Here is a 13,441-nt window from a genome sequence, read left to right as displayed (position 1 = left end):
CAGTAAGCCAAGCCCCAGATGGTGTCCATGGTAACTGCCAGAATGCCCAGGAGTAACCCTGATGACAAAGAACAAACTTGAAGAGCAAAGGTGGCTCTAGAATAGAGGGGAAGGTTGTGAATTTCCCAGACCACTCAAGACAAATACAATTGGGCCTAAAGCCCTGGACATCCCAACATCATTTCCTTCCCTGCGTGACTGGGAGTGCAAGAGCTCTCCCATTGTATTTCCCAAAAGTGGGCTGAGGCTGGAACAGTTGCAAACTCCACTTCTCCCCAGTCTCCCTCCCACCCACACAAACACAGTCCCCTGAGGCCAGAGAAGCCATACTCTGCTCCTCCCAGAACCCGTTTTGCTATTCTTCTGCAGTGATTTATGCATACTGAGAGGAAAGGAGGAGACTGGAGTATCTTGAGCTGTCTGGGAGGAAAAGAAACAAAATCTCTCTAGCTTATAACGTGAGCTTTGGTCGACCACATTACAAATCAGGAGGCCAAAAAACCCACAATATACCCCCCCACACACACACACACACACAAGTTAAATCAAGTTATTTAGTTTACAGTTTGTACGGTAGAAGGTAAACTAATTGAGGGTGGGAACTGTTAAGGTTTTTTAAAATATAAAATTGTAGAGAAAAGAAAGAATGAAGGATGGGGCTGCTAGGTGGCACAGTGGATAAAGTACCGGCCCTGGAGTCAGGAGTACCTGGGTTTAAATCCAGTCTCAGACACTTAATAATGACCTAGCTGTGTGGCCTTGGGCAAGCCACTTAACCCCATTTGCCTTGCAAAAAAAAAAAAGTTCATTTTTCTCTGTTTCTCTGTGATTGTAGCATGCACATCAAATACACAGAAAAATATTCTCCATTGTCTCCATGTTCTTAGCAGTACATATAGCCCACTGTTTGGGAACCACATGTGGCTCATTTGTAAATAGATCCATATTATCCCAATTTAACAGATGGAAGCAGCCCAGGTGTAAGATACAGGATTTTGAAAAAAAAATATTAAGGTTCATTTAAAAACACTTTGAGTTGAAAATAATTTCAACACCAATAAATGAAAGTCTCATTTTTGAAAACTGAATACTGTTTTAATTTCTTTTTTAATTGTTTTTGTACTTAAAGCTTTAAAGTTTTGCACTTATAGTATAAATTTTTCTTTATACTTGGGCAAGTCCTAAATACCAGTTTGCAGATCCTCATTTTTTGAAATTAAAATTTTAAAACTATCACAAGTAGCTGAAGTATAATTAGTATACTAGTTTTCACTGTTGTTGTTCAGTCATTTCAGTCAAGTCTGACTCTCCACAACCCAATTTGGGGGTTTCTTGGCAGAGATACTAGAGTGGTTTGCCATTTCCTTCTCCAACTTATTTTGCAGAGGAGGAAACAGAGAAAGAGTTAAGTGACTTGCTTAGGGTCAAACAGGTAGTATGTGTCTGAACTCAGATTTGAACTTCGGAAGAGGGATCTTTCTGATTCTAAGCCTCCTATTTTTCATCTGTGGCATGTAGGTAATCTGCTATGCCAACAGCAGAGGGCAGCAGCACTACACTCAAACTGAGGCATCAAATTTTGAGGCTACATTGTAGAATACTTTCTATTCTAAAACAAGTGCTAGTCATATTGAATCAAATATTTCATTCTTTCTCTGGGGTAATTCTTCTCTCTTTGAAATCACTCACAGATGCCCAAATTTCAATAATATTTGAGGCAAATGGCCTGAATCAATCAGTCAATAAATATGGACAAGGGCTGTGTGTATAGTTGACAAAAGGTTTGAGCTCCCTAATGGAGCTCACTCAATATGCAAACAACAAATATGTCTAAATAAGACATATGTAAGATAAATTGGAGATAATAATCAGAGGGAAGGCACAAGAAATAAGGACACTGGGAAAACCTTCTTATAAAGCTAGACCTTTAAAATGGGACATGAAGAAGCCAGGAGACAGAGATGAGTAGGGAGAACATTCCCAGGTATGGGGTGTGGGAGGATGATGAACAGCCAGTGAAAATATAGATCCTGATAAACTATGTGATGTAAGGGGACTAGCATGGAGACCAGAGTCACTGAATCACCTAATATGTAGAGGTATGAGGTATAAAATGACTGGAAAGATGAAAAGGGGCCAATTTATGAAGAGATTTACAAGCCAAACAGGGTTTTATGTTTGATCCTGGAGGGAATGGGGAGCCAATTGAGATTATTGAGTAAAGGCATGATATGGTTAGATCCATACTTTAGGAAGATTACTTTGACAGCTGAATAGAAGATGAATTGCGCAGGAAGAGTAGAGAAGGAAACCAACCAGCAGGCTGTTGCAATAATAATGATAAATGGATATTTGCCAAAAAAATTATTTTATGGAAAATTCATATAGGGCTAGAAAGGGGAGTGGGGTCAGAAAAGGCGAACCAAGGATGCTTTCAAAGTCTCTCTTAAGAACTTTGGAATTGGAGCAGCTAGGCGGTGCAGTGGATAGAGCACTGGCCCTGAAGTCAAGAAGATCTGAGTTCAAATTCAGACTCAGACACTTAATTGCCTAGCTGTGTGACCTTGGGCAAGTCACTTGACCCCATTGACATAAATATTTTTTTTAAACAAAGGAACTTTGGAATTGATTGTACAGCACGGAAGACACTGACACAGGACCACCCAGCATGGCATGCCCTAATTAGAGAGGTTGGCATGCTCTATAAGCAAGGCAAAATTAAAGTCACTCAAAGGAAACATGACATGTGCAAGTTTAGAATAACCACCCAACTGTTCACCCAGACTTTTTGTGCTTGACCTGTGGGAGAGCATTTGGAGCTCCTATTAGTCTGATCAGATACACAGGTTGGACACACAAGAACAGCCAACCAACCAATCAGCTATTGCAACAATCTAGGCTGGAGGTAATGAGAGGATGAACCGGAGTGGTAGTGTCAGAGAAGAGAAGAGGGTACATTTGAGAAATAACTAACTACAAAAAAGATAAAATCAACAAGTCTTAGTTATAGATTGGATGTGGGGAGGGAGGCAGAGAATGAATAGAGGGTGACATGTAGGTTGGGAACCTAGGTGAGAGGGAGGCTAGTAGTGCCTTCACAGCAAGAGGGAAATTAGGAAGAGGGGAGGGTTTGGGGGAAAAGAGTTCACTTTGGGATACATTGAGTTTAAGCTGTCCATGGGACATCCATTTCAAGATAAATATCAGCAGTTGGAAATGGGAGACTTAGGTAAGACTGGACAAGAAGATTTTGAGAGTCATCAGAATAGAGATAGTCATTGAAGCTTACTGAAGAAATAGCCCTGTAGGTCTTGGAGGTGGTGGGGCATGGGGAATCCCTTCTGGAGTGAAGCAGGAAGACTGCTAAGTGGCACAAGGACAAAGCCCACAAATCCTGGAGGAAGGAGAACCTGAGTTCAAATCTGGTTTTAGATTCTAGCCGATTCACCCTGGGCAAGTCACTTAATCCTGATTGACTAAAAGAAAAAAGAGTGAAGCAAAACTGAAGGAAGAAGAGGAGGGTGGTAGGTAGGGGAAGGGACATCTTTGTACTCAATCACAGAAGTTCTGGGATTCAGAAACACAAAGATAATCAAAGATTTCAAGTGTGCACTCAGGTGCAAGCTCAGAGATCATGGGCATCAAAGTCAAATGTTGCCTATTTTTGTATACATAATTCTTCACATAGTGCCTGACAAAAAGCCTTTAGTAAATGTTTATTGACATCATACTATGATTTTGCCTGCTTGACTTCCTCTCAGTCCTTCTCTGTTCTCCCCTTAAGAACATTCTGGAGTCAAGAGGACCAGAATTCAAATTCAGTCTCAGATACTTACTATGTGACTCTGGGCAACTTAACCCCAGTTCTCTGTCTGTCTGTCTGTCTGTCTGTCTGTCTGTCTCTCTCTCTCTCTCTCTCACACACACACACACACACACACACACACACACACACACATACACACATACACACCACAAAGAGGGCAAGTTATAGATCTTGCCAGCTAGGCAGTGACAGATCCAAGTTCCAGAGTTTTTCTTTCAGACTGGAAACTCCTCAAGGGCAAAAGCTATGTATTTATGATCTTTATATCTTCCCATCAATTAACTTGGGGTTCTGTAAAGAGTAGGCACTTAATAAATGTTTACAATATCAATTATTATCTGAGTTTCTCTGAGTATTGGTAAAAACAATCATTGTAGGTGATGAAACAATAAAAAGGAACCTTAGAGGCCAGTCCAGTGTTTAAATAGATGAAGAAACTCAGGCCCACAAAAGAAAAATTTCTAAATAAAAGTAGAAATAGGATACAGTGAGTACTTATCCATCTGACCATTCTTTTTGCGAGTGGTTTGGTTACATGAGAGAGCTTGGATGAGACATTTACTCTCATATGAAATTCTCGTAAAACTGCCTTTAAAACTTTCCTATTTATACACGAGAATTTCTGGGGCTTGTCATCTCCCTAGGTTTCTGCAGTGAAGTCAGTTGGGGGCCCTGTTGGCAAAATACGCTCTTTAGTTATTCACTTTTATCTTCAAAATCTTCCACTGGCTCTATTCCCTCTGCTTCAAGCTCTGATCTCCCTGCCTTAAAAAAAAAATCTGCCTTCAATCCCAATAATTTTTCACCCCACCCTTCTCCCCAACCATGGAGCAGTGGGAAGAGCTTTGAATGTGGAATCAGAGAATCTAGTTTCAAATTCTAGCTCTGCTTGTTACTACCTGTGTGATCCTGGGCAAACCACTTAGTTTCTGGAGGCTTGGTTTCCTCATCTGTAAATTGAGATGGTTGACCTAAATGACCTCTGAAGGATTTCTGACACTTCCAGCTCTAAATCTATGATTTTATGATATTCCCAAGCTACCCCCTTAAACCTTTCTGTTTACTCAACAAACTTCTCAAAAAAGTATATTCCTAACCTCCATACCTTTACAATTTATTCCTCAAATATCTACAATCTGGCTTTCACCTGTCCCAAAGGTCACAAGGGACTTCCTAAATCTGATGGACTTCTTCCTTGGTCCTCATAATAATAATAATAATCACAGTAATAATTAGCATTTCTATAGCTAAAAGTTTGTGAAGAACTTGACAAATAAGATCTAATCTGATCCTCCAAATAGTTTTGTGAAGTAAGCACTAGGAAGCTGAGGCAAATGAAAGTTAAGGGACTTCCTCAGGTCACATGGTTAATAAGTTTCTGAGAAAAGAACAGAACTCAAATCTTCTAGCTCTAAGTCTATCTCTCATTGCACACCCCACAACCCCTTGATTTCTCTCTGGACCATATTGACAATCCTCTCCAACAGGACATCCATGATACCAAACCATCCTGGCGCTCCTCCCAACTCTCTCCTGAACTTTCTTTTTAAATTTTTTTTTATTTAAAGCAACGGGGTTAAGTGACTTGCCCAAGGCCACACAGCTAGGTAACTATTAAGTGTCTGAGGCCAGATTTGAACTCAAGTACTCCTGGCTCCAGGGCTAGTGCTCTATCCACTGCACCATCTAGCTGCCCCCATGATGCCCTTTCTTCATAAATATTGGTCATTATCAAAGGTTCTGTTCTCTGTATTATTGAAACTCATGGAGGCTTCTGAATGGGGTTCATGGGAGATAGACTGGAAAAGCAGATTATCCCAGTGATTCTTGCCAAGAAAGTTGCTCTGCCTTTACATGCTCCACAAGCCACCCTCCTTGTATGCACTATTATTCTTTGTCAAACTGGCAATTAATTAGTATTTTTGGTCTATGCCCCTCAACATTTGACAGTTGTGTTCCCCACTCTGTGGAACTAAACTTGGATGAAAGACCCTGGCTTGGACTTGGTTGGAAGCTCTGTGGTATAGAAGGGCCAGGTTAGGAGCTTAGATTTAGGGTATCAACGTGGAACCCTGAATCATTAAGACTTAAGACTAAAGTTCAAATTTGGTCTCAGACATTTACTATCTTTGTGACCCTTCCCAAATCCTTTAACCTTTACCTGCCTTAGTTTCCTTATCTGTAAAAAGAAAATCATAACAGCATCTACTTCCCGGGGTTATGGCACAATGAGCAGAATATTCAATTTGGAGTCAGGAAGATTCATCTTCCAGAGTCCCCATCCGACCTCAGACACAAGCTGTGTGATCCTGGACAAGTCACTTAACTCTATTTGCTTAGTTTCCTCATCTGTAAAATGAGCTAGAGAAGGAAACCACTTCAATATCTTTGGCCCAAACAAAAAACAAAACAAATGAGGATAAGAAGCATTGGACACAACTGTGCAATAACAATAAAAATAATTTGCAGGCACTGAAGTGCTAGCTATTATTATTTCCTTAATCCATTCCTTCATCCTTGCAATAAATGTTTAAGCACCGATCATGTTGTAAAGCACTGTGCTATAGCCCCCAAACTGAAACGGTGCCTGCCTTCAAGCCCCTTGCATTCTAATGGTGGGATGCATGCATACAAATAAAATACAAAAAATATACTATCCAAAGAGAGAAAAAAAATGTTAATAATGGGTAGGTGTTAGAAGAAGGAAAAGGGAAGGATAGGAAAGGCCTTTTGGCACCTAAGTTAGACTCTGAAAGAAATTAGGGGTTCTATAAAGTGAGATAGAGTTCATTCCAGACCTGGGGAACCACTGTGCAATGAAAAAGGAGAAGGAATTGAAATGCCAGGTATATGGAGCAACTTGCTGATCTGGAACAGAAAAGGTATAAAGGGAAATAATTTGAAGCAGGACTGGTTCTTGGTTCTTGTCCTTCATTATCAAAGAAGACCAAAATGACATGTTAGAGACAAGTTGTAGTGTGTCTGACTGTGTCTGTGACTGTGTCTGATAAGACCATTAGGAACTTGGAATGCTCTACCACAGGTGAGCCACAAATAGTCCATGTGAACACCTGGGGTGGTTACTCTAAACTTATGTATCTCAACTTTTATTTTGAGTTTCTTCAATTCTGCCTTGCTCATAGAACACTCTATGAGGGCACACCATGCTGGGTGGCTCTGTGCCGGTGTTTTCCATTCTACAAAATCAATTCTAGGGGCAGCTAGGTGGCGCAGTGGATAAAGCACCAGCCCTGGAGTCAGGAGTAACTGGGTTCAAATCCGGTCTCAGACACTTAATAATTACCCAGCTGTGTGGCCTTGGTCAAGCCACTTAACCCCATTTGCCTTGCAAAAACCTAAAAAAATATCAATTCTAAAGTTCTTCTTAAGAGAGACCTTCAGAGGACTGGAAAAGTAGGTGACAACCAGACTGTAGATGACTTTCGATACCTAGTTAATGAGTTTATTCATATTTTATCCTAGAGGCAAAAGGGAGTCCATGACAATTTTTTTTTTTAGTAAGGGAGTGCTATGATTATGAGATAATAATTGTAAAAAAGCATGGTGCCTTTACATTGTAAGCACTAAGAAAATTTTAGTTGTTGTTACATTGATATCTTAGGAATAGTGATTTAGTGGTTGTGTGGAGGATTGAATAGAGAGATAGAGAGAGAGAAAAGGAGTCTTGAGACCAGATAGGAGATTGCAACAGTCTCAGGCAAAGAGTGGGTTGAGAGAGAGAAAAAAGGACAAATACAAGAGAAGGCATAGAGCTAAAATTGTCAAGACTTGACAACTGATCAATTATACGTAGCAAGAAGTGTCAAGTACAACTCCAAAATTTTGAGCATGATTAAATGAAAGGATAAGAGTATGATTAATGCATTTTATATACACAAGCATTCACATACATATTGAACTCAGGTCATTCTGATTCTAATATTCTATCCCACATTCTGTCCACTGAGTCACCTAGATGAGAGAAGAGGGTTCCAGACTGAGCCTTGGAGAATAACCACACTTAATGAATGGGAGGAAGAGGATGATCCAGCAAAAGAAATGAGGAGAAAGATCATTCAACTGGGGGAAAATAAGGAAAGAAAAATGTCACAAAACCCAAGGGAGAGGGGCAACTAGGTGATGCAGTGGATAGAGAATTGGCCCTGAAGTCAGAAGTACCTGAGTTCAAATATGACCTCAGACACTTAATAATTACCTAGCTGTGTGGCCTTGGGCAAGCCACTTAACCCTACTGCCTAGCAAAAACCTAAAAACAAAAACAAAAACAAACAAACAAAAAAAAAACACCCAAGGGAGGAGAGTGGCCAGAAGGAGTGGTGGTTAACAGTATCAAAAGCTACAAAAGAGGTCTAGCAAGGAAGAGGAATAAGAAAAGGTCACTGGATTTAGTAGAGAAAAAAGACTGCTGACTCCAGAGATGAAAAAATGTTCTTCCCTATCTTCTTTGCAGAGTTGTTGGAGTGGGAGTGGGGTGAGGGGGAAGGGAATTGGGGTAATGTGGGTGTTCTATCTACATTGCATATCCTGTCAGACTCATTTGATGTGCTGGTTCATCTTACTAAACTGCTTTTTTATATCCTCTTTCTTATTTATTGTTACAAAGTTATTACTCAATGGGCAGGGGAGGGAAGAGGGATGTAGTCAAATATGAAAGTGATATAAAAATAAAAGATAAATACAAACATTTGAAAGATCATTGGTAAACATGGAGAGCTCATTTTCAGTCAAATGGTAAGGATGGAATCCAGATTACAAGGGATTGAGAAATATTGCTGTTGTTATTATTAGGAAGTGTACAAATGGGGGAGGGGGTGAGAGGACCCTTTCTCAGAGCCTGGATTTGAAAGAGAGAAGAAATACAGGATGATAGTTGTACATAGCCTTCTCCCACACTGCCATTGTGGTCAAACTTCTTGGTGCAATGATTCACTTTTGTCATGCCCTGTCCCTCAGTTAGCAGTGAGCTCATAATGGGTCATGATAAACATTTTCCTCCTAGATGATTTTATTCATTTCTACTATCACCTCTAGATGAAGCCCCAATGTCTTCTAAGTTTCAGTTCCTCTTTTTCAACTGCTTCCTGGAGTTTCCCCCATTTATAAAATAGGAATAATTATTCTTATTCTATTACCTCAAAGAATGCTCATGAAGATGGCACTTTGTAAATTATAAAGCACTATATGAATATGAAATACTGAAATTTTTTGTTATTTTTATCTTCTTTGTTGTTCTTCTTTAACCATTCAGTTTGTGTCCTAATGCTTCATGACCCCATTGGGGTTTTTTTCCAGAAATACTGGAATGGTTTTCCATTTCCTTCTTCAGTTTATTTTTACAAATGAGGAAACTGAGGCAAGCAGTTAAATGACTTGCCCATGTTCACACAGCTACTAAGTGTCTAAGTAGTCAGACTATCCTTTGTACCACCTATCTGCCTAGTTATTTCCAAATCCATTCTGTGTACTATTGCCAGAACAGTAATCCTAAAGAAGGAATTCTTAAGGGGTTCATGAACTTGGATTTTAAATATTATAACTAAATTTTGATAAAATTATATGTTAATTTATTACTCTAGGTATTTTATGCTTTTTCATAATATTCTTCTGGTCCATTGGCTTCACCAGGCTGCCAAAAGAATGACAAAAAGAAAAGTATTATCCTTTAACTGTGTCTTATGCCCTGTTTAAGAAGCTTCTATGATATACTTATTACATGACAGATTAAGTTTAAATTCTTTAAAACTAATAAGGATTTCTAGCATTCTGGCCCCATCCTCCCTTTCCTACCTCATAATGGGTCATTACCAGACATTCATCATGTTCCAGACAACTGGTCTACTGGCCATTCCCCAGGTCTTCTTCCTCACCTATGGACATTACTCTCTACCCTTACTTTCTCACCCTACAATCCCCAATTATCAAAATCCTATCCATCTTTTAAGATTCAGCATGTTATCTTCTCCACAAAGCTTTCCCCGATCACATCTGAAGAAAATGTCCCCCATTCTCTGAACTCCTCAGCCTGGCCTTGAAAGTATTCTCTTTCATAGCATTTATAACATACAAGAATGGAATGAATTACATGAAGCATGTGAAGTGTTTTTAGTCCCTTCTTTTTTACTGTTATATTATTTTTCAGCCCCTTCTGAAGAAATAAAATGGTGTTATTCTTGCTGAAGATTATCTCCATGGGAACATCTTCCCTCCTGACCTAGCATTTGAGAATAAGCTGGTCTATCAAATGAAATCATAAAAATGGCAACAGACCAATTTGTTTTGCTCCGCTGGGAATGCTGTGTCACTGATAGCTCTGAGGTGGGGATCAGAGATCTATGCACTCCAACCTTTGGCACAGGAGGGTTAATGCTACCATCCATTTGACATATGTGTTCTGAAGATACTGGCCAGGCTACAGAGGAACACTAATGCCACCACAGGGTAAGAAAACTACTCTGGCCAGAGCAAGAACACTTTGACCTTGTGATGTCATCCCTCTAGAGAGGGGACTCACTAGCAGTTCATCTTTTCAGAAAGCTTTCCAGCCTTCAGCCCCTGGGGAAAAGCCTCCTCTAGACATCTTGGCTGGCTCAAGATTAGTCTCCAGCTCAGAACTGCCATCTGACCTTAAGTCAGAAAGTTAAATCTTTTTGAATTGTGTATAAGTATATGCACATCTTCCACTTATCCAATTTGTGAATTATCTAGTGATTTTTCTCATTTTCTTTTCTATTAACCATCTTTTATAAGGGCATTTTCCTTCCCTCAGAAAGTGTGCAGGGCCTGGAAAAGAAGCTGAACCTCAAATGCTTCCATTTTAATTTTTGTCAGCAACCTGATGTAAAGTAAGGGAGGCAGTACTATGGACTAAAATGGGAGTTGCGGGATGACCTGGGGTTTTCTGCCTTTCTTACTATTCTCAGACCTAATCATTCCTGCACCCTTGCATTGACTCTAGGATGCCCTCCCTCAACAACACCCCAGGCTCTCAGAATCCTATTTTCCTTCCAGGCTCAACTCACATGCCAACTTCTATGTGAGGAATTATTTGCCTACTGCTAGTGTCTTCCTCCACAAAACACCTTTTAGTTAACAATTGCTACCATTTAGAGGCTATATGGACAAAAAGGTAGTGCAGTAGATGGAGTGATAAACCTGGAGTCAGGAAGAGCTGAGTTCTAATGTGGCCTCAAACATTTACTGATTGTGTGAGCCTGAGCAAGTCATTTAACATTTGTTTACACTGGAGGAGTATCCACTCCAGTATTTTTGCCAATAAAAACTCCTGGACAGGGCCTGGTATATGATGGTCCACAGATGTCACAGAGTTGGACACAATTGAACAACAAAAATACAATATGATAATTATATATCTATGTCATGTAAGATATATATCTTAAGTTACAGGATAGTAAATCCATGTTCACCTGTGAGCTATGTGGGGGTGGGAACAGGTGATGAGTGTCATCGTATCTTCATATAGTGTATGGTGTGCACATGGAGTCCATGGACCTGTTCCCCGTCTTCATGTTGCCTCTTTTAATTTTAATTTCCTCATGTATATCAAAAGTGGCAAAACTCACCTTGTATCGCTCAATGAGCTTGAATCCAATGAAATACTGCAGCTTCCGAAGGCAAATTGGGCAAAGCTCCAGGGGCCGGAGAAGGGCCTCGTCCAAACTCAGGGCTCCTTGCATGATGCAGCTCAGCCAGCGGCAATTTCCCAAGCCAATCAAGTGGCAGATCTCATGACATGTGATCTATTAGGAAAATAAAAATGTCCTTTGCCAAGTTTGGGAGGAAAACTCATCCATAATCATCCATGTCCTACTTCTCCCCCCCTCCCCACCCCAGTCATTTAGCTTGAGAGTTCTCTATCCAGAAGGGAAATAATCCCTCCCTCTTAAGGAGAGAGGCTCAGCTATCTGTTCATTCCTTCCACTGAAATAAAAATTTTTGAGGACCTTCCTTCAGAAAACTCTTAAACATTTGCCAGCAAACCAGTGCTTCAAATTCACTTGAAATACTGACAGTCATATCACTGAAGGAAGGTCCTTTTAGGTTTAATCTAGAATGTTGACATTTTCTTCATAACTTGAAGCTTTGATTTGTAATATTTGCCAGTTTCTGAAATAAATATTACTGCTGAAAATTTAATAATCAATACTTGATTTGAGTTGGCTCCAACACACCCCTGATTAGAAGAATATCATGGGGCACCTAGGTGGCACAGTGGTTAGGGCACCAGCCCTGGAGTCAGGAGGACCTGAGTTCAAATCTGACCTCAGACACTTAATAATTACCTATCTGTGTGGCCTTGGGCAAGCCACTTAATCCTATTGCCTTGAAAAAAAAAAAGAATATCAAGATATATAGAGTATATGTGCCAGATGATACTATCAATCTTTTATACACTGTAACATCTGAAATTAGTTCCTGCAGCAGACAATGAGACTCTTTCATTCTTTTATTTCATCCAGCAACAATGTATTTAAAAAAACCTATGTATTAAGTCCTGCTACATAAAATGCTTGGTTATGACTGTGGGCCATAACACTCTGCACCATCCCTTAGAGTTTGCCCCCAAATTTGGACTGACTACCAGATTAAGAACAAGAAAAACCCCTGAATAGACTCCAAGAAGAGAAGGAATTCATCAGAGGCTCCTAGTTCTGTCCTGTTTTGTTTGATTTGTGCTGAATTGGTTTGGGAGACTGGGGGGAGTGAAGTAGTTAGGGAGAGATTCCAATTTGATTGATTCAGAATTAAATCCCTGGAAGGGATTTACCAAAAGTGAAGCTCCGGTTTCACATGGGTACAGATCCATGATCCATTTGCTTGAAGAACATCCAGTGCTAGTTGGAACTTTCAAAGACTATCCTAATCTCATTTATACTCTATGTATAGACTATATCTCCCCCTAAACTGGCTCCTTAAACCTTTACAATCATAGTTTAAAATGTGTACATATCCTATCATATATGCACAATATCCCTTCAGCCAATATAACATCACTATTGATTAGGAAACTATTTCTTTTTTTGTTCTTTATTTTGGAGGGACTAGAATTGTGATTCCTTTTTTTAAAAATTATATTTTCTAATTACATATAAAGATAGTTTTTAACATTCATTTTTGCAAAATTTTCTCCCTCCTGGATCCCCATCAGTTGGGTAATGGCTGAACAAAATGTGGAATGGAATGCTTATTCTGCTGTAAGAAATGATGAGCAAGATGCTCTCAGAAAAAAAAACTAGAAAAACTTACTGAGCTGGTGTAAAGTGAAATGTATTCTGTATAAAGTGACAACAACATTCTAGGATGAATGACTGTGAGTGATCCAAGACAACACTAAAGGATTTATCATGAAGAATACTATTCATTCCCAGAGAAAGAGTTGCTGGTTTTCAGAATACAGATTGAAGCATTAAAAAAAAAATTCTCCTTCCTTTCACCCTCTCTTCCCTCTCCAAGTCAGCAAGCAATCTGGTAGAGATTATATAAATACAATCATGTTAAATATATTCCCATTTAGTTAAGCTGTGAAAGAAGAATCAGAACAAAAGGAAAAAACCTAGAGAAAGAAAAAACCAAAAC

General features: G+C 39.6%; 1 protein-coding gene across 3 annotated transcripts in view; it reads right to left on the bottom strand.

The window, feature by feature from the left end:
* Positions 1-13,441, bottom strand: part of AMZ1 (archaelysin family metallopeptidase 1) — a 42,425-nt gene that overhangs the window by 7,996 nt on the left and 20,988 nt on the right. For 2 of the 3 annotated variants that reach the window (XM_074199472.1, XM_074199473.1), the window contains exon 6: positions 11,428-11,604. In XM_074199472.1, coding sequence (XP_074055573.1) covers positions 11,428-11,604 — 177 coding nt within the window. Of the gene's footprint in view, positions 1-1,193; positions 9,474-11,427; positions 11,605-13,441 lie in introns of those variants that run through there. The other variant, XM_074199474.1, reaches the window with a different exon arrangement.

Source organism: Macrotis lagotis, chromosome X (genome assembly GCF_037893015.1).
Source record: "Macrotis lagotis isolate mMagLag1 chromosome X, bilby.v1.9.chrom.fasta, whole genome shotgun sequence".
NCBI classification, from domain to species: domain Eukaryota; kingdom Metazoa; phylum Chordata; class Mammalia; order Peramelemorphia; family Peramelidae; genus Macrotis; species Macrotis lagotis.
Note: the sequence above shows the minus strand (reverse complement) of the source record. Positions and strands in the feature narration are given on the sequence as shown.